This window comes from Miscanthus floridulus, chromosome 10 (assembly GCF_019320115.1).
Source record: "Miscanthus floridulus cultivar M001 chromosome 10, ASM1932011v1, whole genome shotgun sequence".
Taxonomy (NCBI): domain Eukaryota; kingdom Viridiplantae; phylum Streptophyta; class Magnoliopsida; order Poales; family Poaceae; genus Miscanthus; species Miscanthus floridulus.
The window spans coordinates 53,126,733-53,154,685 of record NC_089589.1 but is presented as its reverse complement, the minus strand read 5'-3'; the positions used below and the strand labels follow the sequence as shown (position 1 = coordinate 53,154,685).

The following is a 27,953-nucleotide window of genomic DNA, read 5'->3' as shown; positions in this document are numbered from 1 at the left end:
TGTGGCGGCTGCAACTGAGGGCTTTGGATTGGAGCCTATTGTTTTTTTTAATGCCTCACCCTTCGATTAGTACTTTGAGTTTCCCTTTATTTCACTTTCACATGACCTGCAAACAAACTTGAGGGTTTTACCTATGTGCTATTATAAAAAAATGACCGTTACCTACAAGTCATTAAAAAGTTCGAGCGCACCCAGGTATCATCGCCCGAAACTCTTTTGTCGTCCAAGCCATTCCGTCCACTTTCGCTACTAACGATGGCTAACAGAGCTACGAAAGGACTTAATTGCCCTCAGGCTAGAGAAGCGAGATACAGTTCTGTTTTTCCCTGTGCCACTCCCTGGCTGAGTGTTTGGCACCAACTGATTGTCGTTGACCATTCTTGACCGCGCTAATTTAATTGGTATTTAAATTATTTGTAATATGTTTTAGTTTTAAATATTACAAATTTGAAAATCTCGCTGCTCTTATATCAAACAACACAAATCTACAGCAATATTTTTGATCTAGCTGGTATCCAAGACTAAAATCAAAATAAAAATAATATTAAGCTAAACTAATATTGAAAATATTTTTTCTCATCATGGGTATCCAGAACAACATGAACAATCTCATCAGGCATCTCCTTGTATTAGCAAGCATAGTTGCAAACAGTAGAATAATATGGAGCGGGTGGTAGCCCATAGTTCAGACATTCGCTCAAACATATGGTGTGCATGTGCGTCGTCTTCCTCCAGCACCACTGTGGCACCGTGTCAACAGCTCAGGGCTTCGCTCTTGCTCGCCGTGGAACGAGATTCAGTGCCATAGACGATGAGCGACACCAGGTGGCGGTGTCATAGCCAGGAGAGCAGCTCGATCTCCATGGACTCGATCAGCCCATGCTGTGAGCCTGCTGTGGCACAACCATCCTAATTATATGGCCCATGTATACCTGTCATTATTCTTAAGACCTCTAACTGCTGCACACGAGAGCCAGATAACTCAGGTAGTCTGTCGGGTGTCCTCGGAGAACCCCGAGCCATCCACATTTTACAACTCATATAGGATCAACATGGAGTTATCACAACATTACAATACTTGTTACAAGAATTAACTTACATCGAAGTGCGGAAGATTTATAACATTAATTTATAAAACAGATTAAAGTCAAACTTAACTTAAGTTCTAAAATGTGAGTAGAATTGAGGAAACGACTTAGGTAAAGCATCTAAGGTAGAAGAGATGTACATACCATATCGAGCCCACCGACATGACCTCAACTAGAAGCACAAGTCAGAACCTACAACAGGGGTTAACAAACCCTGAGTACTTGAGGGTACTCAACAAGTCTTACCCGACTAAAAGAAAAGACTCCAAGGGTATGCAGATTTAAAGGTAAGGTAGAAGCAAGAATAACTTTTGCAGAAAAGCTTACTATGAGTGGATCCTTACTTTCAATGTTTTAGCTGTGTACTGAGTCATTATCAGTATCCATTTTGCACCTGGTCTAACTCAATCACTTCATTAAGCATCCCATCTCTTATATCATTTCCATAAGTAACCATGTTTCCATTGATTAACTACGATGTATGGTCAGAGGGTCGAGTCTCCATAACCGAGGAGCACGACGATTCGAATCGATTAGGCCTAGCTGGGGTTTCCTTATCACACGACATATGCAGGTCCTAGACCTACATATATCAACCTTCACTTGGATCCTCCAAAACGTGAACCGGTCAGCGCCACCCGAGAGCACAGTACTCCACCTCCCCACGTCGCTCGTCCTTGACGGATTCACAGGATGTGTACACGCTACTCTCACCATCTTCACACTCCTAGTGTGTAGTTGTCTTTTCACATAATGGAATAGCCGATGTATCAGGTTTACCGGAGTATGTGGCCAGTACTGCAAAGTCTCGACCACACGGTGTCCTACAACGAACGGTCCTCAATCGATACAGGCGGGGCACTACGTCAAGACTCAAACTTGACGCAAGCAAAGAGTCCGCCCGGTCTCCGATTAAACATTATCATTATCGTGGTATTCTCATGACCCATAAACAGAGCCGAGAAGAACCAAGGTAAAACCTAATTCTCGTGAATGATGAAACCATCATTCGACTTCTACCGAAGTCTGAGCATTACTAAGCATTAGAGGTATCGACCTATCCATACTAGCAGGGTATAACTAAGGATACCTGTATATCAAGGTAATCATGCAGCAACGGTATTCGACCAACTTCTAATTACTTAATGCACATCTTACAAGACTTAAAGTGTTGTAAAGATTTATAAATGCTATAGAAGGGTGGTATGCACCGGGGCTTGCCTGCGTTGCAGAGAAGGTTAGATTCCACAGAGAGATCCAGTTAGTCAGACATGGCACCAACACCACTGGTGGATGGACCTTCTCCGAAACTTGATCAACACGAGTCTTCTCACTCCCGTATACTACACGTAATAAATGATGCTTTGCTTATCATGATGGACTACATGCCATGATGCATGACGAGAGACATATAAGTGCATAAATGAAACTTAACAAACTCAAGAAAGTTGAGTACAACTTTCCTTCACCAAAGAACTAAGGTTTGTATTATAAAAGCATTTCAGTTAATTAACTATCAAGTTAATTAGTTTTTTTATCATGAAAGGCATAACTTAACATGGATCAACAAGAGATTAACATATTTCTTAACTCAAGATCATTATAAGGAACTCATAAAACTAAATACTAATTAAGCCATTTTATTTATTTATATAAACAAGATGATTATGTGATTATTAAGAAAGTAACACTTTTCACATTACACTAGTCAACAGGGCAAGGTATATAACTAACATTACACCAAGTGCAACCATGAAGACAAGCAAGGATCAAAACATGATCTAACCACATGCATTCACTAAGTAATCATTTTGAGTAAACTCTTTTATTTATTAACTAACAAGTTAATTATAAGCATATCATCAAAATGATTAAGTTGCCAAGGAACAGCAAATTGATTAGTGTTCCAAGGTCCACAGTCAAGTCCAAAACCACACCAAAGCCATTTAGGGATTTATACAAATCATTTATTGTTTTTATTAATCCATAAAAGGTATTTAAACATGCTTAAATTAATTAGCCAAGTTATAATTATCAAAACAGTACCAAACTTTTTGTGAAGGCAGGTCTAAGCATGTAAAACATACACACAAAGTTTCATGATTAAAGGATTAATATTTTAGCCTATAAAAATCATGGAAGGTGCATTTATTAATTAAAAGAGTTAATTTTAAAGCATGCAAAAACTATTGATTTTCACCATTTCATATTTTTCCTAGACAGAGCACATCATGAAGAGGCTACACAAAAAGTTTCATATTTTAATCATCATCCATAATTACTTGTGAATTTTACAATAATCAGCATATAAAAGCATTTTCTGAAAAGAATAAACCATTTTAAACTAATCTCACCCAGCACAGCCTTAACCCCAGTCACTGACACATGGACCTGGGGTCAACCCCGCGCCCGCCCGCCTTGACCGCGGGTACGCCGGTAGGTTGGCCGCGTAACTCGCCGCCGGTGAGGTCTCCGACGACGTGGCTTGCCTCGGCGAGATCCCCATCAACCCCCGCACGTAACCCTGCTGCCGGTTGAACGAAAAAGACACCCCGGTGAGCTTGATGCCGGCCATGGCGGACGGCGGCGCTCCGGCGTGGCAGAGGTACCCGTCGGTGAGGTCTCCAGCACGGGAAAAGGTACCAACAACACCATCACGACCTAACGACCCTAACCCATGTATCCGAGCTCGGCGACATCTATGGTGGCACGGCGATGCGCTGCACGACGGCGGACCTGTGGCTACGGCTCCTAATTGACCTAGCTAAAGCACGACATGGCTCCGCGGTGCTCACCTTGATCTGACCGGCTTGATGGTGGAAGCAGGCACGGCGCATACGCGGCTACCGACGGTGAGGACGACGACGGCGACGCGAACTGGGGCGAGCTCATGTTCCGGCGTGACCTACACGGTAGAGGTAAAAGCGAGAAGTTGATGAGCTTCACGGAGTCAAAGCGAAGCTGAAACGAAAGACGGCATGGCGAGAGGAGCTTCGGAGTGCGCTGGCCACGGCAAGCTGCCCACGGCGGCTATGGCGGCGCGGCCGCGATGGAAACGGCACGTGCGGGCGATTGCGGCGGCGAGAGGCTAGGCGATGCGTAGGAGCGAGGCGATGCTGTATACGCGAGCTAACGGGCGGAGGTGCAAGGACGGCGGCCAATTTTACCAGCGGGCAAAGATGGCCAGCGGCGAGCAGGAAAGGAAGAAGAAGAAGAACATTGGCGGCTCGGGCTGTTTATCGACGAGAACGGCTTCCAGGCGCTGCCAGCTCCTACTTGCACTCGGCCACGCAGACTGCTGCGTGCCGGCGTGCAAGGAGGCGGCAAAACAGGGGCGCCGGCCGTCGGTGAGCAGCTGCGTGGCAGCTGCTTGCCAACGCTACTGAGCGACTGACAGTGCCAATTCCCCCCTCTCGTTCTCCCGAATCCGTGTAGAACCTTGACGACCTCCTTTAACAAAAGTTGTTTATCTACACTAGATCTCCAACTTCTATTTAGGGCTCATCACCAAAAGACCAACAGATTGAGAGATCAAGAGGGTGGAACGTAAGAACATCGAAACTGAAAGTGAAATCCTTTTTCAGAGCTTTGAGAAGGGTTTTGGTTAAGCAGACTTTGGAATTAATTAATGATTAATTAACTAACAAACATTACAACCAAAAACACATTATCAAAGCTCAGGCACCATACTAATCAATGCAACAAAAAGTTGGACAAATTTTATTTATGAAAATTCTCCCAAAATTGAACTTAACATTGATTTCCATGACAATCAAAATGGCTGAGGGAAAAACAACATTAAATTCAATCTTTGAAGTCCAATTTCATCATGTTTGGTTTAGAAACATCATCAACCTTTGATCCCATATTATAGAGGGTTAAGTCCAATTTACACCCTCCAACTTGCAGCAAAGTTCGGATTTCAACCTCGAACTTCAAAACCGGACAACTTTGGCTCTCCAACTCTCGAAAAAGTTCAACTTTCAACCGTCTGAGCGGTTTTGCGGGTGAACAGTAACTTTTGATATTTTTGGGAGCGCCGAAATTTTATATTATTTTTTCGAGCATCTTACTTTCCTCAAATGAAAAAACTCAAAACTACAAAGTTGTAGATCTCATCGAGGAATACAATTTACATATAGAAATTATCTTCATCCGACATCGTATTGAAGGGTTTTCTATTTTTTGAAATTTGAGTCTCATCACGCGATAAAATATGGTGCTGAAATTTTATATTATTTTTTCGAGCATCTTACTGTCCTCAAATGAAAAAACTCAAAACTACAAAGTTGTAGATCTCATCGAGGTCTACAATTTACATATAAAAATTATCTTCATCCGACATCGTATTGAAGAGTTTTCTATTTTTTGAAATTTGAGTCTCCTCACGCGTGAAACAATTTTGTCGCGTGATGAGACTCAAATTTCAAAAAATAGAAAACCTTTTAATACAATGTCGGATGAAGATAATTTTTATATGTAAATTGTAGACCTCGATGAGATCTACAACTTTGTAGTTTTGAGTTTTTTCATTTGAGGACAGTAAGATATTCGAAAAAATAATATAAAATTTCAGCACCATATTTTATCGCGTGATGAGACTTAAATTTCAAAAAATAGAAAACCCTTCAATACGATATCGGATGAAGATAATTTTTATATGTAAATTGTAGACCTCGATGAGGTCAACAACTTTGTAGTTTTGAGTTTTTTCATTTGAGGACGTTAAGATGCTCGAAACAATAATATAAAATTTCGGCGCTTCCGAAAATATCAAAAGTTACTGTTCATACGCAGAACCGCCCAGAAGGTTGAAAGTTAAACTTTTTCGAGAGTTGGAGGACCAAAGTTGTTTGGTTTTGAAGTTCGAGGTTGAAATCCGGACTTTGCTGCAAGTTGGAGGGTGTAAATTGGACTTAACCCTATTATAGAGCTCACTTTGAACAACAAAGTTTATATTAACCAAATTTTCATTGTTTAAGCAAATTCTCATATAGAAATTGACAAAGAACCTTAATCAATATTAATGACATCATTTCATGTAACATATGAAACACCTCATATATGCAACATATAAGTGCTATAAATGCAACATGGAGTGCATACATGGCATGATACTTGGTGTTTATGCTTGATAATGCTCATGATCAAGTTTTAATTGCATTTTAACATATGGGATGTTACACCTGTACTGCTGGTTGCCGCGCTCTACGCCTGCTCCGATCCCATCCACCATGCATGGCTTCGCCGAACCTGCATCTCGTCTCTTGTCTTGCAGCGCCACTAAGGAGAACCGGTATGCGGGGTCGGCGCTCTGCTCGAGCGCGAGAGGAAACCCAGCGTGCTCGCCGAGAACACGGCCTAGGTGCTCCGACGGCTTCTTCCTCCGTCGCACCCTGAGGACAATGACGCAAGATGCATCACTATCGTGCGTCTTCTTGCGGAAGGTGGGCCGCGCGAGGGACACCGACGGGGATGGTGTCGCCGTGGCCGTGGCCGTGACCGAGACCGAGGTCAGTCTTCGGTCAGTGCGGCTCTCATTCCTTCCCTTCCGTGGCGCAACACGGAGAGCGCGATTCCGCGTCGAGGCCGCCGCCAGCTTGCCGTGTTGTCTCTCCCGCGGGCAGTTGTTGCTCTGTCTCAGCTCCGCGGACCGCGCGTCTGGCGATAGAGGCGTCGTTGGCGCCTTCTCTAGTCGAACTCGACAGCGAGTTCGGTCTCCTCCTCTCCTAAGAACGTCGCGGACGAACTCGACAGCGAGCTCCGTCTCCCCGAACCCGGGCCGCAGCCCGACGTAGTCCATCGCCCCAAGCAGCGCAGCAATGTCGGCGACGTCTCCGCCGGACCCCACGAGGCGCTCGATCCAGCCGCACACGATGGCGGCCATGAGTTCCATGGTCTCCCTGTCGACGCGGTTGGCGCAGAGGAGCCAGTCGAGCGCGCAGTAGGCGTCGCGCCCCTCCTGCGCGAAGTAGACGAGCACCAGCTGTCGCACCACTGCACCACGAGCGGGGCCTCGTAGATTGCGACGGAGGCCGGCTCACGCTCCAGGTGTTCGATGGTGGCGGCGAGGAGGCCGTCGGGCGCGAGCACGGTGGCGGGGGAGAGGGACGGCGGCGCGGCATGGTCGAGGCATAGGGAGCACGGGGGCGAGGGGAGACAGACGACATGGGGAGTCGCCGGGAGGAGTGGGAGGATTGGGGAAAGGTGCCGACGGCCGCCGTCGCCACGGCAGTGGTGGCATGGGGAGAGAACGCGATTGGTAGAGAACGGGTGTGGCTGGGTGGATCGGGTGAAGGAGAAGAGGAAGGAGAGGATAAAAGTAAGGGAGAGAGGGGGCATTTTGGACATCTTCTTTGGCCGGTCCCACATGTCAGGGCTCCTATACCGTGAAAACCAAACAAAATGCAGACATAATGACATGAAGGGCAAAAGTGTTTCGGCTAGTGGCACTTGGATGCGATCGAACTTTTTAGTGGCATGTAGGTCAGGCCTATCTTTTCTAACATTGGTAAAAGACTCAACAAACTTGTACGTATATAAGCAACATTAGGCAAATAAGGTCTCTAATAAAGAAGATGGCTTAAATGGTGTTTTTTGAGCCAGTCCAAAAAATTACTCACAAATTTTCAGGTCTGAAATTGGTACCCACTGGCCACGGGCAGAGCTAGGTCTAGTATTTTTGGGTTCGGTAATTCTTGACAGTGACTGGGCACCGGTTGTGCCTTGCTCTTGAACACCACCCATGCTGTTGGGTACCGGCCAGAACTTCCACCATAAGCATTACCAACGAGTCTGAAAGCCCTTCTCCTCGCTATGTGACCAGCTTCCGACACCTCATAGCCACCATTCCACTAACACATCCTCTATCACTAGGGTTAAAAAAAAACGCAAAAGAAAGAAAACAATCAGCAACCTGTGCAGCACACTGCACACACACACTAAACTGCCCCAACCTCCAACGTCTCCACAACCATAACTCACTGTTCCAGAATATAAGGCGTAGCATATGACATGGTTCGGTATTCAAAACTAGCCTATGACTCTTAATACCTAATATACTACAATTTCTGCAGCTAAAAAGTCATGGCCACAGGGAAAAAAACTGAATGCCAATTCAATCATATTATTTTTTGTAAAAAAATCATTACATGATACTAATTGTTGGTCAAAGACTACAAATTTTTTATCTTAAATTGTGGACACAGATTATTTTTTAGGGTCCAGAGAATACAAACCTTTCGGTTATTAAAAAGATATGCTAAAACGCACTCGTTGAATGTAGCTCAGTAAACCCATATAACAGGAACATAAGTGACACAACATAAGTAACATAGCAAAATACACCAGGTCCAAGTAGAACAAACGATATTGCATGTCTATTCACCGACCCTACTTGACTTAGAACATCCAGAGACAATTGATTAAAACCTTGTCAAATATTTTAGCCGACTTTAGCCTTACATTTCCAAACTGTCAAGATGGTAATTCCTTCAAAACAATGTTTTCAAATCATCTAATCGATCCTAGTCGCCATGGCAACGATCAGCCCAACTAATCGTGACTAATCACGATTAATCGCGACTAATCGTGACTAATCGTAGCGCATAGCTGATTGCCATGGCACCGATCAGCCTGACTAATCGCGACTAATCGCGATTAGTCGGACGACTTGATAACCTTGCTTCAAAAGCTAAAATTTCCCCCACCTACTTGAAAATGAAACCTGTACAATAGTGAAAAGAAACAATGGTTCAGAGACAGATTTTATGTTTAGAAAATAAGATGCTTAATTACTAAACAAAGAGACTTCATAGTTGTTATGTCTGGCTCTTTTCATATTAGTTATGTCTGGCTCTATTCCTGCCTGACAAGAATCAAGAACCCAGATCCTCTCAAGGACTAAGAGTTTCATGTTCAAAACAAGCAATATATTAATGTCTCAGTTTGCATGGAAGCCAATTAGTGGGTATGGAGAACCAAAACAAACTGGACAACCAAATGACAACATATTATGAACCTTGGTCCACATAAGGGCAGCAAATGTGATGAGGATTGCGAGGCAACGCAGCATTAAGGAGATGGATAGGTACGGTTGCTAGTTCCACAAAGGATAAACCTTTAGAGGGACAACTCGATAATTGTCCATTACAAATAATCTCAAAAGTTTGGAAAGTTATATGTAATGCAATGAATATAAATTTAAAGAACTAAACTCAACTAAGTGTACAATAACTATGCTCATCTCTAATTTCCAGATAATCTTGCATGTTCAGGGGGTAATACTTTTTTTCATTTTGGATGAGAGAAGGGAAATCAAATAAAATAATTTAACATGATGTTACCCTGGTCAGGTACCACAATATCATGACCTAGAATCACTTGTAAAGCAAAGAAACCCAAAAATTGGTGAAAGAAAAAATGTTAGCGGACAATAGTGCACAAGTTATGTTCTCAAGAAAAAAAGCATAATTAAAAATGTCATAGTAGTTCAGGATTCAAAATACGGCTATTGCTTTTGCAATCACATATAATAACTAGCTTACAAATGCATGCACAAAAGGATTTTGTCAGTGGCTGATCAAACGCAGGGAATTAGTTTATACTAGAGAACAGGATGAGCATATATCGTCATAGGAAGTAGGAACACTAAATATTTCGTGAAACTCATAGATAATATTCGGTCCAGCATGCAGCTGGTCAAATATGCTATATTATGACTGGTTAGCACTAAAAGAAATGGTAATATTCATAACAGTAAAAAAAATGTAATATTCACAACAGTAAAAGAAATGGTAACGAGAACTAATATTTCAACAGCAAACCCTGTAGACTCTGTATGAAGCTAACTGTTGGGGAATCAGCCTGCAACATAGCCCCTATAGGTCCATATGTAGTCTGTGATCTTTAATAAAGTGGCAGGATATGATTTTTTCCTCGAACATGGAGGAGAGCTCCTTAAGAAGGGGTAGAAGAAACTCCAAGTACACCCAGCTATACACACCATGGGTTCTTAGATTATATTCACGCCCATGGAGACAAACAAAATACAATCAACATACTAGAGCTAAACCTCAGGAACTAGGATAGTTAAGGGAAATCCCTTGAGCCCCAGCCATCTCTCAAACCTGCGCCTCCTCTTCAGCTACTATCAAGGCATGAGCCATATTTGTGTGATCACCATTGAAGATAAAATGGTTCCAGTTCTTCTAAAGGGTCGATGAACCAAGAATGATGAGGGAATTGAGTCCTTGAAGTACCAGGCGGTCGGACCAGTAACAACACCGTTAACCCTGCTCCACCAATCATCAAGGACACTTCCTCGATTGAAGGTCAAAGAGCTTGAAGCCCAACTGAAGAAGACTGGACAAGAATGCAAATACACGGTGAGCAAATGATCAATGCGGTCTCCTCAGCCTCATCACATAGGGGATAACTCTAGATGTGGTAAGCCTCATCAAGCAAGCTGATCAGCGGTCCAGCACTTGTGCACCACAAACCAAACAATGAACCGCCACTTTCCTTGCACCCAGGGCTTCAAGATGTGTTCACATGACTGAAATTGGATGGAACCATGAAAGAATCCCTCATATGATGATTTTGCTGAATATTGTCCCGAGGGGGTAAGCCTCCATCAGTGTGTCATCAACAACTGGCTGCAATACAATGTCTGACAAGATGTCCCATAAGTCCAACTACTCAAACAAGAACTCCAACAGAAAGTGCCCCTTGAATATCTCTGATCCAGTTGTGACTGGTTAGTGCTTCAAGCTTGTACAATAATTAGGTTTTCTTGTGGGAACATCATCTACCAATTGAGGTGCCAGATCAACTAATTGCTACCCATGAAGCCACCTATCCCTCCTCCACTGCCAATCTCGGTCTTAACTGCCGTAGAAAACAAAGACCTGGGGACACATTTATGCACTTGGACTAAGAATGTCGACTAGGGCCTATTAGGCTCAGTTTTGTCGGAGCGACAGCCACTGCAACTTGAGAACCCAAACAAAGGTTTTAAGATAAGAAATGCATACACCACCAAGCTCACAAGGTTGCTGGACCTTGTCACAAGCAATAACACAATGGACACCCATGCGGTCCTTCCTTTCCAAAGGAAACTTCATATTTTATCTACACCCTTGATGGCACATGGTAACAAGTCAATGGTCATGGTAACTTAGATAAGCATAGACGTTAGGCCATATTGAACCTGATCTTCCTGGCCAGCTCGTCTTTTTTTTTTTTTGAAAATAGTACAGCAGGGGAAGCCACCACTGTAAGCTTTCATATTAATAAAAGTAAAAGAAGCTGTACAAGGCACACAAAGCTGTACAAGCAAACAACGAACAGCAAAAACTAGAAGCCTAAGAGAGGCAAGGAAACTAGGCTAGGGAATCTATACAGGATAAGAAAGCAGGACGCTGAGGATCACAGATCCTATGGGCCTGAAGTCGAGCTTCCTCACTAAAGCTGAACTTCCAAGAATCTAAGGAAGGACGACCCCTATCAAAGATGAAGTTATTTCTTTGTTTCCAAATCTGCCAAGCCGCAATGGTGAAGATCTCCATAAAGTAAGGATTCCGAAATTGTTGCTTGGCTTGTATCAACATCTGGAAGAAATCACTTGCAAAATTCCATTGGATGCCCAGGTGCTGCCAACGAGCTAGGCTGAAGGTGCAGCTGAAGAACAAGTGAAAAGCAGTTTCTTCCACATTGCTATTGCAGAGAACACAGTTATAATTGTTTCCTTCCAGCTCATGTTTTTTCCTCTTTGTGGCCAGCTCTTGTCATCAAATCAGCCTTTTCAGCCAGGTAAATGGTCTGCAATGCAATTGATGATAGGTTGGATTTGAGAGTTTGCTAATTTCTGTAATGACATGGGTATCCCAAGATACCTGCAAGGAAAATCATGCAGGCTACAAGGTAAACGATCTTGAATCATACTTCCTATGTACACTGGATAGGATACACATTGTTCTTCTTTACATTAGTTTTGAGACTTGAAGCATCTCCAAACCGCTTAAGATATCAAGCACAATATCAATGTCATTAGCTACTGACCGGACGGAGATGACCACAATATCCGTAGAGATCGGATGTTGAATATTCCTAGAGAAGAGAGGTTACAGCAACACCCCCTCAGAGGCCCTGGACACCATGTGACCAAAAATATCCATAACCAATATGAAGAGCCTCAGGGACGGAGGGTCACATTACCTTAGCCCTCGCCGATGTCTAATAACTTCACTAGGGATACCATTTAGCAAGATCTGAGTTGAAGATGAACAGATCACACCATATCTCCAAACCCCAATTTTTTCATGTCTGGTAATAGAAAGGACCAGCCAACCAGGAAACCAACTCGAAGGATTTTGTGAATGTCCAACTTAAGGAGAACACAGAGTTCCTTTTGATGGTGAAAACAATCATTTTGTTGCACAAGAATGAAATTATCTAAGACAAAATGGCTCTTGATAAATACACTCAATTATGGGAAGACCATCTGTTGCATCCGGTTAGCCAATCTGTTGGCCAGTTTTGTGAGGTCATGATTGATTTGAAGAAAGCAAACGCAAGTTCTACTGGGCAAAGGTTCCAAAAAGAGGTCTCAAGCAAGGCTTCCAAAGAATATCTAGTGCTAAGCTCAAGCCAAAGTTCTGACTAATTTTCCAAGAGAAGGTCACGCATAGAGTGACACAGGTTCCAACAGAGATGTAGATCCCATTTGGATGGGTTAAACATTTCTAATTCTGGTTGGATTCTCCTAAATCTCTACCAAATGGTGAATAAAAAGAGAAAAGTTTCACCCACCTTGAAACATTTCCCATTTTCACCCAAAAAGGTGTTTCTCACTGATTCCAGTTCATATATGTTTTCAAGGAAAATCTGGATCTTGAACAACTGGCAGCCAAACCCAAACGATTGCTATCTGCATAGAGAAACGGTCTAGGAGAATCTGGTTACAAAACGTTTCTAGGAGAATCTGGATCCCTACCAAACAAGCCCTGATGAGCATGCAACTTTAAGCAAAGCTTCTCGTTATTAGCTAAGGTTCTGAGGAAAGGTCTGGCATGGAGCTTCAAATGAAGGTTCAATTGAAGGTCTGGCATGGAGTGGCTGAGCAAGGGTCTCAAGAAAAGAAGGGAAGCGAAGCTTGAATAGGGACGCGGCTGTCAGCCACAAGTCACAACTTTTAAGGCATTGGTCTCTTGTAACAAAATGGTAATACAACAACAAAAACAACAACAACATAGCCTTTCAGTCCCAAGCAAGTTGGGGTAGGCTAGAGTTGAAACCCACCAAAAGTCCCAAGTCACGGTTCAGGCACTTCAATAGCTGCTTTCCAAGCACTCCTATTCAAACATAGATCTCTAGGCATATCCCAAGCTTTTAAATCTCTTTTTATTGCCTCCCCCCATGTCAATTTCGGTCTTCCTCTACCTCTCCTCATATTATTAGCTTGGCTTAGGACTCCACAATGCACTGGTGCCTCTGGAGGTCTCCTTTGGACATGGCCAAATCACCTCAACCGATGCTGGACAAGCTTTTCTTCAATTGGTGCTACCCCTAGGCGATCACGTATACCATCGTTCCGAATTCGGTCCATTCTTGTGAAAATGGTAATAGGGTGCAATTTTTATGTAATGACTATCTTGCAACTGAATATTCGGAGTGTAGTGATTGAGTTGGATGAATCGTAAAGCGACCAAACATTGATTCGCTTCACTATAAATAGGGTGTGCCTGTTACAGATGGAACAAGCTGTTTTGGCCTAGGAGATCTTCAATAAAGGTCATCTTTATTCTTTGCATTTACTTTTTCTGTTCAATTTGCTTAGACCTTCACACTTCATTAGTAACTAGCTTATTCTCAGAATTTTCCTTTGGGCTTGGTACCTTGTTAGTGTTCAACTCTACGGGAGCAAAATTAACACTATTAAAAAAACATATTATAGTATTAATTGCATAGATAAACTAAATTCAGATATTTGTGTTATTTTTTCAGTCAAACTTATTAACAAGTACAAATTTCAGGAGTGACAAGAACTGAAGATATTGTGTTTCCACTAATACGAAATCAATTTAAACACTGAGTTTTTGTGAAGGAATTTGTGGAAAATACTTTTCAATTGCACTGAGTTTATTTTTGTTCCCCATGCCAGACCAGCACCACTAAATGCAGTGGAGGTTTCATTGCTCAATACATTTCGCACTTGAAACATTCAATGCTTTTTGAACACATATCGAAGTTTATTCGCTGCTTCTGTTCCCACATTTGAAACAAAAATTTCAGAAATATAGAGAGCATCAAGAATGTCATTAGTTCACTTACATATGTTAAATGTACAGAGGAATTTCAGAACTTCCTGAACTTTCTCATCAACCACTTGGCATTTGACTTCAACAACCTTGAGGCATTCTGAAACTGCAGCTGAACCATCAGTTGGATGATATCTTCCAAGCATTTCCACCTTATGTTTAGGTCCCTGTAGTAAGCAAAAACAGTTCACCAGGAATAATCTACAAATGTATAATAACTTCAAAAAAACAGAGGTTGTCCATCTAGAGAACGAACATATACAACAACAACAAAGCCTTTTAGTCACAAGCAAGTTGGGGTAAGCTAGAGTTGAAACCCAACATGAGCATCTAGTCACGGTTCAGGCACGTCTAAGGGTTACGCCCCAACGGGATTCTTTTGGGTTTCATCTCCATAAGAGTAGCTAAGTTTTTACATTGGCTCGCCAAGCCTACCACAACCCTCCTCATTTACCAGAGCTTGGGACCTGCTATGCGGGGACACCATAGGCGCCCCACCATAGGGGGAGTTTAGAGAACGAATATATACCTTGGAAAAAAGATGAAGTGTGAGCTTCTCTAGGACTGGTGAGTGCTCGAGAATGCAAGTTAGTGCAGGGAAGTCAGGTGCCACACACCATCGATCATCAAGTAACAAAGTCTTTAACTTGCTAAATGTAGGACACTGTTTCAGATCCTTGCCAAAAATAAACTGCACACAATGGAGTTACAAAAAAATTAAAATAATACTCACTGTGACTACAATGATTACAGGATCCATTTGCTGAGCTTTATTATGAATGTCCAGAATTAATATATATACTGCAACAAAAGTAACCCAAAGAATCGAGTTAAACGAAAGAAATGTAAACATACCGCTGTGGATTCCGGTATCAATGCCATGTTCTCAGCATTCGATAAACCTTCCAGAAGCACACACTTATTGTCATTATCACCTACCACACCTTTACAAGAGTAACAATCCTCAAAACTACAATCCCCAGAGTAATCACCCCATTCCCCAGTGTATGCATTCCAATGGGTAACTCTAACAAAAGCCTCTTTAAGTAAGGGCATGCTCATTAGAACAGGAGCCATGGGCAAATGGCAATCTAGCCTTAGTGAAACAAGACTCGGGGTAGAAATAAGAATGTGGAATTCTCTTGTTAATTCACAACGTTTTATGCTCAGGTGTTTCAGGGACTCTGATGAAATCTTCTCGACAGTCCACCAATAGCAGTAGTCAATCTCGAGATGTTCCAGTACTGGACAACTTGAGAAGTCACAAAAACTGTTGTGTAGAGTTATCCCAATGAGCTCTAACTTGGTCAAGTGTTGTGAGACGAGATGCAGGCTGCCTAGATCAATGCCATCTTGGTAAACATTATCAAGAATGAGCATCTGAACGCGGCACTTTACAGCATGCTGGATCCAGCGGATTAGGCTAAAGGTGTCGTCATCATACAGGCCACTGAACCTGACCTCGAACTTTTCAAGAGGCTGGAAGCCACGAATGCGTAGCAGATGGTCCACAGATTTTTGTCGCTCCTTCAACAAGGCTGGATCCTCATTGGAGTTGCCGACGCACGAGACACTCAAGGCTGTGGCTGACTTCCAGAGGTTGCACCAGCGCCGAGCAAGCACACATGTCTTCACGGCATCCTTCGCGGGCACAAAACCAAGGATGTGCTCGAGGATGCCATCTGGAAGGGCATCTATGCCGTTACTGCTCCTCGCCACATGCGCGGTTTTGTTCCTTTTCCCTGGAGGCATTCTATCAAACAGGTGGCGGGCGCCAAGGCTGCAGGGGCAAAGAAACGATAAGTCGATGCAATGGCAGGGAAAATAAATCAGGAGATGACAAAAATCGAAGCCGCATCGCGCGGGGGGAAGACCACCTTACCTTGTCGCCAATGGCTTTAGCGGTGGTTAGTGGTTTGCAACAAGAACGCCGACGACGCGTGCCTAGCTTGTCCGGGCAACTAGGCCTCAAGGAGAAGAGAAACCCGGTGTAGAAACTTTTCCGTTTTGATGGAGACGAGTGTGGAGATGGAGGTGCGGGGATTGGTGTTGGAGCATGGAAGACCTTTGCACAAATTGGTTTGAGGTTGGGAGGAGCAGTGGCGGACGCTGAATGCGGGATAAGGGGGGCTAAAACAACGGAGATGTTGATTTGCACGAAAATTTAACGGTGAAATCAAGCTTTTGCTACAGTAATTAGGCTTGAAATCAAGAAATTAGGGGGGGGGCTGGAGCCCCCAAGCCCCCCCTTTGGATCCGCCGCTGGGGAGGAGTGAGGTGGCAGGGGAAAATGAGGAGCGGAGCTGAGGAGATAAGCCGCCGCCGCCGCCGTCGCGAAAGGCGGAAAGGCTGAGTCGTTGAGAGAGGAGGAAATTTTGGCTTGGGTCGACGAGCAACGGCCTTTATATCCATTTTGGGCCGCGGGCTAAATCTGGCCCAATGAAACTTTGAGTTTGAGGGCCGCCGACACTAGCTGCCAAGCCAAATTTTGGTCATATAAAATTTAGAGTCTCTCCTAAAAATATATATATATAATTAGACCAAACACTTTAAAAGGACAAACTCTTTTGTTGAAAAAAGTAGAAGTCGTTTTTAAACCAAGAGCCAAAGCTACGAAAAGTGACTCTGCTCAAGTATTCTGGCTCCTCCACATGAGCACTTGATGAGGAGTCGTACTAAATAGACCTTGAATCAGACTAGGATCAAAATTTGAACACATTAAGGTTTTATTTAAATCCAGGGGTAAAGTTTTAGGGTGTCACGTCAGGTGTCACATGGGGGCGTCGCATGGGGTGTTCGGATACTAATAAAAAAATAAATTACAGAATCTGTCAGTAAACCGCAAGACGAATTTATTAAGCCTAATTAATTCGTCATTAGCATATATTACTGTAGCACCACATTGTCAAATATGGACTAATTAGGCTTAAAAGATTCGTCTCGCAAATTAGTCGTAAACTGTGTAATTAGTTATTTTTTAGTCTATATTTAATACTCCTTGCATGTATCCAATCATTCGATAGGATAGGGTATAAACTTTTGGAGAGGAACTAAACATGCCTAAAGCAACTTCAATAGGCCCTACATTGAACTGCTAAACCTAAATTTTAAGACTTCGAAAAAAACAAAGCTCCAGTGTTGCTCTAGCAGAACCAGAGAATCCCAAATCGTCCATATTGGTCCACATTCTCATGGGTCTTTCCTCGAGCTCTTGCTTGCCTATTGTGGACGTTCCCCTCTTTCCTCTCCCCGCCGCCACCAAGTCACGTGCACGCACACAGCTGCCCTCGCACTTGATCTCCCTTGCGTCGCCAGCCACCTACGCTGTCGCTAGCCATCATGCTTCACTCCTAGGACCAGTAGATCCACCTCGCGCTTCACCTCCCAGTCCTCCTTGCTAGTGGATCTACTTGCTTGGTGCCCCGGTACCACTCTCTTGCTTGGCAACACCCTACACCACCTCTTGGGTCTCGGGCGCAGTGACCGCCATTGAGTCTGGTGGGGAGGGGCCGCATCTACCCCTACAGGAGGTTGTCGTTCCTGCGCGCATCAAAGCTCGCCCTCTTGCGCCATAGGTTTTTCTTCTCGTACTGGAGGTTGTCATCCCCAAGGTCAGCCACGACTGGCCATCCCCTGATCTGGCTTGGCCTACCTGCATTGGAAGTCTTCTTCCCCGCTCTCGAGAACTCGTGCGGGAGCATGTGTGAGCATTAGAGCTAACACGACGATAGGCTTGACAATGATCGTGTGCGAGCACCAGAGCTAACAGCATTGTAGTGTGCTTGCTGCACGAAGTGTCGATGAGGAGAGGGCAAGAGAAGAGAGAAAACATGGAAAATCTATTTGGACCCACAGACAGGTGAGTGCCACGTGTTAGTGTTTATTGGAATGAATTAGAAGTTGGATTTTATAGGCTGCTATTGGAGTTGATGATAGAATTTGGGCTCCAAAAGTTTGGAGGCTCAAACACCAAGTAGGGGCCTTCATTTAGAGGCCTTTGCTGGAGTTGCTTTTAGAAATGTTTGAATAGTGACCAAGCTAAAATCCCAAAATCAGCTATTTTTTTGAGGGGCGTGACATGTGGGATCCATATATCCCTAATATTTAAAACATCAAAGTATAGTCAACATATGTCTTATATATTTTATAGAATAAAAACATAAGAAACATCATGGTGTATATTAGCTACATGGATTAGAAAATAATGCCATTCAAAGCTTCTAAACCAAAAATCGATGGGCTGGGTACAAGCATTCTCGCAGCTGCCACTCACCATCTCTTGTTTCGCCCGGCGACGAAAAACTCAAGGAGCCAATTCGGCCAGCCGTCATCTGCCATGTTTACCTTTTGTGCCCAAATAGGCAAGTGTCATTTTTTCTCATCAAATGTTGGTTGTGAAGCAAATGGTGGCTAAATTTTTTGGGCAAGCCAAATTCATTTTGGTTGGCTTTCCTAGGCTTATGAACCAAACATATGCCTTGAGAAGCCAGCGCCCCTTCAGCCCTCACACTGATCCTTTTCCCTTTTCATAAATTTCAAACTAGCGACTATATACTGCAAAAAGACTCCAGAATGGAGCAAAACAAATTATGGCGTTTCTTGGCCCACATGGCCAAGGCTAAAAAGGAAATTGCACTTAACAAACTAGAAGATATAATTTATTTGAATAAGGAATAATTTGTATATTGTAACTAAAACAGTTAATGTGTTCAAATTAAAATCAACTCTCTTCAGAAAATTGAATTTCAATACTTGTACATGCATTTGGCATTTTCAAAGCCTTCTTACATCAAAATACTAATCTTTCCAATTGGTAATTTGGTACTTCCTCCGCTCCAAATTGTAAGTCATTCTAGATTTTCTAAATACATAATTTCTACTACGTACATACATATACACTTTGTCTAGAATATTGTCAGAACAAGTCAATTGAGTCAGGATATTTTCTAAATACATAATTTCTAGAATTGTTCTGACAATATTCTAGCTTTCGGTTTAGAACAAGTCAACTATGTATATGTATGTAACCAGAAAGCTAGAATATTGTATAGAAGTGTATGTAACCAGAACAAGTCAACTATGTATAGAAGTGTATATGTATGTACATAGTAGAAATTATGTATTTAGAAAATCTAGAATGACTTACAATTTGGAGCGGAGGAAGTACCAAATTACAATCGGTTTAGAACAAGTCAACTATGTAACAAGTCAATTGAGTCAGGATATTTTCTAAATACATAATTTCTACTATGTACCGTTTAGAACAAGTCAACTAGTACTAACCAGAAAGCTAGAATATTGTCAGAACAAGTCAATTGAGTCATTTGTGTCCATTCCAAACTCATTAAGTAAAGGTTTAGAACTATTCTAGAAATCAATATACCATATTAATGTCTATGCAATGCAACTTAATTTAGATAACACACATAACTCCATTATATCTTGGTGAACAGTTTTGTATCTTTGCTTCTAGCATTCCTGATTTTTCTAGTGAACATATGGACAGAAGCACGAGTGAAGTTGCAGGTTAGCTTACGTATGTTAAAGGTACACAGGAACTTTAAAACTTTGAGAACTCTCTTATCAACATCTTGACACTTGACTTCAACAATGTCAAGGTGTTCTGAAATTTTAGTTGGTCGCTCCACACTAAATCTTCCTTCCATTTCCACTTCATACTCAGAACTCTGCAATGAAATGAAACATTCTCTTCTCAAGAACAATCAGCAGTGTAACTATTCGGATAGGCAGCAATTGTTCATTAATAAAGCACGTACCTCACAAAAGAGCTCAAGTGTGAGCTCCTCTAGAACTGGTGAGTGTTCAAGGATACAAGCTAACGGAGTGAAGTCATCAGGCATATACCAGTACTCATTGAGAAACAGAGTCTTTAACTTGCTAAATGTAGGGCACAGTCTCAAATCCATTTTGAAGATAAACTGGACAAATTGCAAGCAAATAAGACGAAATGATCTGAAATAAGCCTAGTTTGTGAGAATGCATCTAAAATTGAGGGAAAAGGGGGAGCGACTTGTCATAAATAATTGAGGGAAAAATGTAGGCGTACCAATTCTGGTGAAGAAATCAACTCGAAATCCTTAGCTTCTGATAAACCTTTTAGAAGCACACAATGGTTATCATCACCGCCATTACCAGAAGTGGTGCAGTACTCACCACACTGTGAGTTATCCAGTAGTTTGTCACAAGTATCCTCACAATCATCAATTATTCGGACAAAAGCCTCCACTAATGATGGCATGCTGTCAAGAACGGGAGTTCTCCCCTCAATATCATCTATGTGAAGAGAAACCATATGTGGGGCATAAATTCGGAGGCGGGGATGCTCGGATGCGGAAGCTGTGATACTGCAGCTAATGATGGCTAGATGTTTCAGTGACTTGGATGAAATCATGGTGGCAGACCAGAACTCACAGTATCGCAGCACTAGATTCTCCAACGACGGGCAGCTCGAGAAGTCGAGGAAACTGTTGCGGGCCTGTACATAAGAGAGATCTAGCCTTGTCAAGTGCTGGGAAGCGAGCGGCTGATCATCTAGCTCGAGGTATGGAGTTGGAGCCTCCCCTGGAGACATATTGAGACTGAACACACACACTTTGCGCATCATAGCATGCCGGAGCCAGTGGTTGACCCGGGGCACGTCCTCGTGCTGGAACTCACCGAGCTCGCACCCTGTTCACCGGCTGATGCTGTTTCGTTGTCAGAGAAAAACATTGTAGGATAAGCATGGCCGCACGTGTCGAGGGGCGATTCTCCACCGAGGAGCACGTGGTCCATGAACTCCCGGCGCTCCTTCGCCGGCGTCAGGAAATCATCGTCACTGCCGCACCCGACACGCATTCCCGTGGCGAACCTCCAGAGATGGCGCCAGCGCCGAGCAAGCACGCATGTCCGCACGAACTCCGGAGCCGGCAGGAAGCCGAGGATGTGCTCGAGGATGCCGTCCGGCATGGCGTCTATGCTGCATCCGCTGCCATCCGCCGGAGGCACCGCCATCTTGCTGTTTTTTACTCGATGCATTCTGTCAAGCAGGTGGTGGGCGGCGACTGACGCTGCGGAACCAAGAAAGAAGAAACGATTAGAGGCGGTGCAAAGCGAGCAGAGAAGGAAGGCGGATTCGGATGGCGGCCACCACCTCAACTCTCCGGCGGCTGCTTTAGCTGTAATCTCACCCGAGACGTGTGGAGCTTGGGAGAAGCAGAAGAAATTTCAGGCCGAGAGTGCCGGCCTGCCGGTGGTCAGCACTGGAGTCAGAATCTGAGAGGGGTGGTGGGGAAACGGAAGTGTCGAGGCGAAGCAGGGCACGAGCCACGAGGCAGTGGGACTCTGGGAGTCGAGTCGCCGCACTGACAAGCGGGCTCCACATATCATATTCTGCAGCCACGAAAGCTTTTAGCTGTAGCGCCATTTTAAAAGGATTATAAAGTCTATTTTTGTCCTTGTTTTTGTCTAATTTTAACCCAACTACAACCTCGTCTAATTTTAACAGCTCGACTGTCTAAATCCTTTTAATTTTCACCCAGAGCTATCTAAATACCGCTCAAAACTGTTGCCTGTTTGATCGTAAATTTTCAGCTGGAACAGTATTTTTCTCTCACACAAACCAGCCAACAGTATTTCTTCATGAACCAGCAACGATACGAACCAGCCAACCGAACAGGCTATGTATCTTAGGTCAAAGTTGAACGGTTTTAATATTTGAGTGCCAAATTTAGACAAAAGCAAGAGTTGAGTAACAAATATAGACCTAATTAAGTACTTTAGTTTTTTAGATACTAGGTGAATATCCCACGCGTTGCCGTGGAATTGCTGATGATGTAGAATAAAATTACTTATACAAAGTTAGGGCCATTAGATTTACTCGGCAATTGAAGTTAATGTTAGTGGATGACGTGGCACGGTGATGTGGACAACTAAATGCATGTTAGTGGATGATGTGTCTTGCTGACATGTAGATCAGAATTGCAAATACTAGTTGGTCATAAATACATCCGATAATGGACTGATTAGGTGGACAACTTGCATGTTTAGAGAAATAGACAATTATAAGTTAATGTTAGTGGATGACGTGGCACGCTGATGTGGATAACTAAATACATGTTATTGGATGATGTATCTTGCTGACATGTAGATCATAATTGTAAATGCTAGTTGGTGTAGCACCCGGTTTTTAGAATAAAACCAGATACACACCATATATGAGCCCAGAAAGTCAAATCTCACATATAGCTACAAATAAGAGTAATATCATAAAACAATGCTTATTACATAGCGTATTAGTATAAAGAATATAACCTCAGAGTATAGACAGCGGAAAGACAACTTTAATTTTTAGGTGAAGACTCTAATTTTATAGGGACAACTGACTGATTGATCACAAGCCTAATTCCTCCAAACTCTAATAATCTGGTATCCATTCAGAATTTTTTTCTAAATATGTGAAAAATAAAGCAAGCGTAAGTACATGTCGTACTCAACAAATACAACATGGTGTTCATGAGGCTCAAAAGGCTAACACTGATTTAACTATGATTAGCTTTTAATTATCACAATTTTAGCACTGGAGTAGCAACAAATTTATCATAAGTCCATACAAACACATGATCAGGTAAACATGAATAATAAATAGCATAAACAATTAACCATTAATGAGCACCTTTATCATCAGTATCATCAGTGTTCATCATCTATTCCGTAAGGGTTCCAAGGTCGATCGTGATCGTGAGCACGGCTATTATAACAGTTTTACACTCTGCAGATGTTGTACATTTTTACCGTGAGTCATGATTTACCCTTTCGCCTAAGGTGATTAGCCTCTTGACCCACTACCAAGGAAGGTTGGCAGGGTTCACTATGAAGCCTTTCAAAGATTCGTCTAACAAGTTAGGGCCATTAGATTTACTCGGCAAACAGATGTAGAGCCCCTCTTCCCGATGGCACAATGACGCGTAGCATATACACAAAGAGGATAGAGGCCACACTATACCGGATCCAGCAAGTTATTCTTACGCCAATAAAGGTAATCACTAACAAGGTAGAAAAGGTCCTCATACTGAGCTAAAACTAGAGCCATGTAGCCCTCACAGCTGTACTGTAAGTTCCGGATGATCACTTACAGATAAATCCTTAGAGAGAGAAATCTAGAGCACCATAAAATAGCCAAATGCTCTAGCCCCCTTGTTCTATGTTGCTAAAAAGTAACTATAAGTGTTTATTGCATATACCATTAGTCAAGTTATAAGATTATAGTCGTAGTTGAGCATTAGCACCATACTACCCAATGTAATAACCCATAGGAATCAAGGTACGAGGTAACAAAGTACTAGGAAATCCTTAATGGTAGTCAAGGTAGACACATGCAGTATGAATTAAATGATATTAATGTGAATAGGACAATAAGAAAGATCCCATGCTATATTTGCCTTAAACTTAGATCCTTATTCAAGTACAAAACTTCAAAGATCTGCTTTTAGATTCACCACGTATAGCTCACCGACTGGACATGATCATAGAGCACCACATAAGCATCCATGCAATCATGCACGAAGCAAACAATAGATCTAAATTAGAACAGTACACCAAACATAAAATCAAGATGAAAAGTTTGTAAAACGAATCTACATCTCGCTACGAACACACAGACGCGAAAAGCACTCTAATCGGAGCTATAACAAAAAAGATACATCTACCGATAGATTTGCTTCAAAAAGAAACTATAGGCTTTATTTATTTTAATTATAAAACATATATAAGATACTTCAGAGAAATATCTAAATTATTTTAAGCCAAATTATATTTATATTAGAAAACCAACATAAGATTAATCTTATTTTACTTACAAAAGACAGAGGTGAAAAACCCTAAGTTACTTTTAATTATAAAAATCCAATTGCATAATCATTATTCAAGTTAGGATTTAAACCATGAAATTCTAGAGCTCTTGACATGAAAAACATTGATACTAATGTGTAGGTTATGTCGTTACGAATCTAACACAACTTGAACGAGTCAAATCGAAGCTAAAACGGAGAAACTACGCATAAAATAAGATCAATGGCATTTTTGTAAATACTTGGAAATCAATTTCGTATTTAAATTAACAGAAAACTGAAATAAAACATTAACGGGATCGGGCCCCATTTTAATAAAAACTAAGGGGCTAAAGCAGAAGATCTAAGGGCATATGTTGAAATAATTTCAACAGAGGGTGGACCGCAGGTTGTTTTCAAGGAAACTCAGGGGCTTTTTTGCAAAAGTGCTGGCGCCGGCGGGGTTGACTGGGTCATTGTCCACATGAGCGCCATGTGGCAATGCGGGAGTGGACCGGGGTGGTGAGTCGGTCGTGGACCAGCTGACGTGGGAAAATGGACCAAGTCCACCACTATGCCGTGGACCGAAAGGGTACGAATTAACGCGATCTAATCTTGACCATTGATCTAGATTCGGACGGCCAGGAATAGATCAGAGAGAGAGAACGTGGACCGGCATCGATGGATGGTGAACTTGGCGGCGGCACCCTGGTCGGCGATGAGAAAACTCATCGGAGTTCGTCGATTTCGACGTTTCGAACGTCATAAGCCACAGGAGAAGCACGAAAAGCTAGAGGAGGAACCGGCTAACGTGGCTAGGGGTTCAGAAGTGGCAGCGGGCGTTACAGAGGCGAGCCTAGGCTCGGTTTGGCGGCTCGGAGCTCTGACGAAACTACGGCGGCGGTGCTACGGTAGATGAGAGCAAGAGAGGGAGAGCACAGGCACATGGAGGCTTCCTTACCGAGCTATGAAGACCGGAGAGCAGCTTAGATCGACGACGGAGCACGGCCGTGGTGGAATCACGTGCGGCGGTGGGTGCTAGGGTTGTGGCTCGGTGCAGCGACTCGGCGAATGTGGCTTGCTCTAGAGCTATGCGGGGGGGGGGTGATGCGACGTAGGGGCTCTAGCTTATAAGGGGTGGGAAGACGTGGGTGGCATGACAACGGACGAGGCGGGAGCGGCGTGAGTCCCGACGGTGGAGCAAAGTCCAGGAGGAAGACGATGGAGGTAGGAGTTGGTGTTAATAGGTGGGCCTAGGGTGTCGATGATTCAAGGCGGAAGAGAGGGGAAGCTTGGGCGTGACTGGGCCAGAAGGCGATCTGGGCCGGTGCGCGCCGTGACGCGGAGGAGAGGGAGAGCAGGCCGAGCTAGCAGAGACAGAGAGGAAGGGTTTTTTTCCATTTTCCTTTTCTATTTTCTTTTCATATTTCAAAACCCAATTCAAATACAAATCGAATTTGAATATGGTTTCAAATACACTTTTCAATTCAAATAAAAATGAGAAATTTTGGTAGGCTTTCAAAACTAAATTTTGTAACTTTTTAAACTCTTTTATTTTCCAATTTCTTTTTCCTTCTTTCTTTTATTTCAAAGCCATTTTCCAATTTATTTCCAAAGCATTTTGAATTCATTTTGAATTTTGGATTCAACCACTCATTGCAATAAATCAAATGCACTAGCATGTATGCACATCCATGTTGCTACTCCTTATGATGAATTTTAATTTAATGAAAATTTATTATTTCCCTATGTTTTCATGAGCACAAAAATTCAAAATTACCTCAATTTATATCTATTTCAAAAGAAGCAAATTTTAGAGTGTTACAATTCTACCCCCCTTAAGATGAATCTCGTACTCGAGATTCGGAAGACTTCGACTAGGAGATAGGGATACTCTATCTTTAGATTCTTCTTTACTTCCTCGTGTAGTTCCATCGTCTTGATAAGGATCCCACTTTACTTTGCATACCTGTTAACCTTACTCCAAGTAACTTGCTCAACTAATTCTAAAATTTTAACAGGCACATTGAACAACTCTTAGGTATCTCCAATCACTAGCCCACCTTTCCTTTTTAGTCCATAATATCAATTCTTTTTCTTAAAATATTCACCTTCCAACGGAGCTTCCTTACTTTCTTGGTCTAAAGTAGATTCTATTGCCAACTTTAAAACATTAATGACTTCAGATGCTCAGATCAAGTTGCTCAACTCTCAAACAACTATTCTTAGTCCATGGTGTCGTCCGAATCTTCTTAGCACAATTCTCTATTGCTAAGGTCATCGGCCGTGACTTTGCTCCTCGAAGTGATAGCACTTTTCTAAGTCATAATCAATTTCATTACAACGAGGATATCACAAGCTCAAAACCATCTTAGTGAAGATGTCCTTTAGATTCTCGTAATCCACTTAGATGTCACTTGTCATGCCCAAGTAGATAGTATCTCCATGCTCCACAATGGATAACTCCAGATCACACATCAGAGGTTCCATCTCATGTCTTCTTGCATAAGCCTCTACTTTTTCTTCTTGCATAAGAACACATCCCACACCTTTGACAGGGTGCATCATAGTGGATATAAAGCTCTTTGTCTGGATCTGGCCAAGCTAATGCATATGTTTTACTTCAACCTCTTCTCTAACCCCTTCAAGTACCTACATAAGGTTTTCTTGATCCCAACTAACTTGAAACCTTCTCTAGTAACTCTATCAATATCTTGATGATCTTGGATAAACCTCCCTTGAACCTCTAACCAAATCTCATTATTAAAACTCTGAATTCCACTCACATCTTCGAGTGGATTCCAATTAACTCTCTTCAATCCAAACCTTCCTATCATGCTTAGTATATTATTGGGATTTCCTGAGACTCCATAGAACCATATGTAGTTATCAGATATCTCCTTCCTTTGTCATCAACGCCTACTTGTCCTAGATATGTTGAAGATTGGACTCCCAGCTGAGGATAGCTTGAATTACAGAGCCATATTGATGAATGCATCCATTCCTCGTAGATGATCTAATAACTTATCAATCGAGCAAAGGATACTTACTCTAGATGATGAAGCCCTTAAGTGACATACATCCTCTTGGTACCACCTTTCTTATCAGATTAACCGATTCTTACAAGTGAGAGCTAGAGAGCATAATTGAACTTCATATGGCACCTTGAGCATTCGGACCCTTCTTAGTTAGATAGTTTGCACATGCATGGTTGTCTACCTTATTGATCTCCTCCAAAGGTTTTGATCCTAGAACCTATGGGTTATGGGTCCACCATGCTTCTGCTGCGCAAACTAGAACATATGATACTTCATCTCGCAAATTTTTCAACTTGGCTACCCTCTTAAGAAAATCATCTAGAGGTTATAAAAGGGTAGCTTACACCTCCTTCTAGATGAGCGAACTAGTATCAAGACACTCTGACATCCCAATGATACTCTTGTGTATGGGCAAGGACAAGAAATCTGAAATTCCTCGCGGTATGAAAAACAGCAGCGTAGTAAAACAGCCGTAACTCTCATTCTGTTAATCCAATGAAGTTGTAGCTTATACCGTTGGAAAGCTGATGAAATTCCCTACAACTTCCTTACAGAACACTTTTCCAAATTCTGTAGTTTAGGTTGTCAAAAATAGTACACAACAAAGACAACTCCATATTTTAGACAGAACAGGTGCATCGTCTTGTGATATTCACTAGTAGAGAACAGACCTTTGATCCA

At 42.6% G+C, this 27,953-nt stretch overlaps 3 protein-coding genes across 5 annotated transcripts; all 3 read right to left on the bottom strand.

Annotated features, from left to right (window-relative positions):
• Positions 1-594: 594 nt before the first annotated feature.
• LOC136490241 (uncharacterized) lies at positions 595-7,366 on the bottom strand. The gene is made up of 4 exons (XM_066486727.1): positions 6,275-7,366; positions 3,884-3,993; positions 2,310-2,431; positions 595-1,280 (listed from the first exon to the last, which is right to left on the bottom strand). Exons 1-4 carry the CDS (start codon positions 6,982-6,984, stop codon positions 1,257-1,259), a joined length of 966 nt encoding a protein of 321 aa, XP_066342824.1. The 5' UTR covers positions 6,985-7,366; the 3' UTR covers positions 595-1,256.
• Positions 7,367-8,495: 1,129 nt separating this feature from the next.
• Positions 8,496-19,233, bottom strand: LOC136490239 (F-box/LRR-repeat protein 13-like). Its single transcript, XM_066486726.1, has 5 exons — positions 16,290-19,233; positions 15,263-16,187; positions 14,937-15,098; positions 14,421-14,574; positions 8,496-8,814 (listed from the first exon to the last, which is right to left on the bottom strand). Exons 2-5 carry the CDS (start codon positions 16,157-16,159, stop codon positions 8,798-8,800), a joined length of 1,230 nt encoding a protein of 409 aa, XP_066342823.1. The 5' UTR covers positions 16,160-16,187; positions 16,290-19,233; the 3' UTR covers positions 8,496-8,797.
• Positions 19,234-19,589: 356 nt separating this feature from the next.
• On the bottom strand, positions 19,590-21,699 carry LOC136484840 (putative F-box protein At3g58860). 3 transcript variants are annotated; one of them, XM_066481798.1, is made up of 5 exons: positions 21,561-21,699; positions 21,086-21,477; positions 20,475-20,903; positions 20,185-20,346; positions 19,590-20,094 (listed from the first exon to the last, which is right to left on the bottom strand). In XM_066481798.1, the coding sequence occupies exons 2-5, from the start codon at positions 21,443-21,445 to the stop codon at positions 19,843-19,845; spliced, it is 1,203 nt and encodes a 400-aa protein (XP_066337895.1). In that variant the 5' UTR covers positions 21,446-21,477; positions 21,561-21,699; the 3' UTR covers positions 19,590-19,842. The 3 variants fall into 3 exon arrangements, with proteins under 3 accessions (XP_066337895.1, XP_066337896.1, XP_066337897.1); XM_066481799.1 differs by having other exon boundaries at positions 21,598-21,663; XM_066481800.1 differs by having other exon boundaries at positions 20,057-20,116.
• Positions 21,700-27,953: the final 6,254 nt, after the last annotated feature.

What these genes read in the sequence shown, in the direction of transcription:
- LOC136490241 (XM_066486727.1), bottom strand. Translation starts at nt 6,984, where the DNA reads ATGGAACTCATGGCCGCCATCGTGTGCGGCTGGATCGAGCGCCTCGTG. An exon ending in CGCGGCAACCAGCAGTACAG is followed by an intron (nt 3,994 to 6,274) that starts GTGTAACATCCC and finishes TCTACCGTGTAG; the next exon opens with GTCACGCCGGAACATGAGCT. An exon ending in ATCAAGCCGGTCAGATCAAG is followed by an intron (nt 2,432 to 3,883) that starts GTGAGCACCGCG and finishes TATTACGTGTAG; the next exon opens with TATACGGGAGTGAGAAGACT.
- LOC136484840 (XM_066481798.1), bottom strand. Translation starts at nt 21,445, where the DNA reads ATGCATCGAGTAAAAAACAGCAAGATGGCGGTGCCTCCGGCGGATGGC. An exon ending in GTGAACAGGGTGCGAGCTCG is followed by an intron (nt 20,904 to 21,085) that starts GTGAGTTCCAGC and finishes TCTTATGTACAG; the next exon opens with GCCCGCAACAGTTTCCTCGA. An exon ending in CACTTGAGCTCTTTTGTGAG is followed by an intron (nt 20,095 to 20,184) that starts GTACGTGCTTTA and finishes ATTTCATTGCAG; the next exon opens with AGTTCTGAGTATGAAGTGGA.
- LOC136490239 (XM_066486726.1), bottom strand. Translation starts at nt 16,159, where the DNA reads ATGCCTCCAGGGAAAAGGAACAAAACCGCGCATGTGGCGAGGAGCAGT. An exon ending in TGATACCGGAATCCACAGCG is followed by an intron (nt 15,099 to 15,262) that starts GTATGTTTACAT and finishes CATTGTGTGCAG; the next exon opens with TTTATTTTTGGCAAGGATCT. An exon ending in CACTTCATCTTTTTTCCAAG is followed by an intron (nt 14,575 to 14,936) that starts GTATATATTCGT and finishes TGCTTACTACAG; the next exon opens with GGACCTAAACATAAGGTGGA.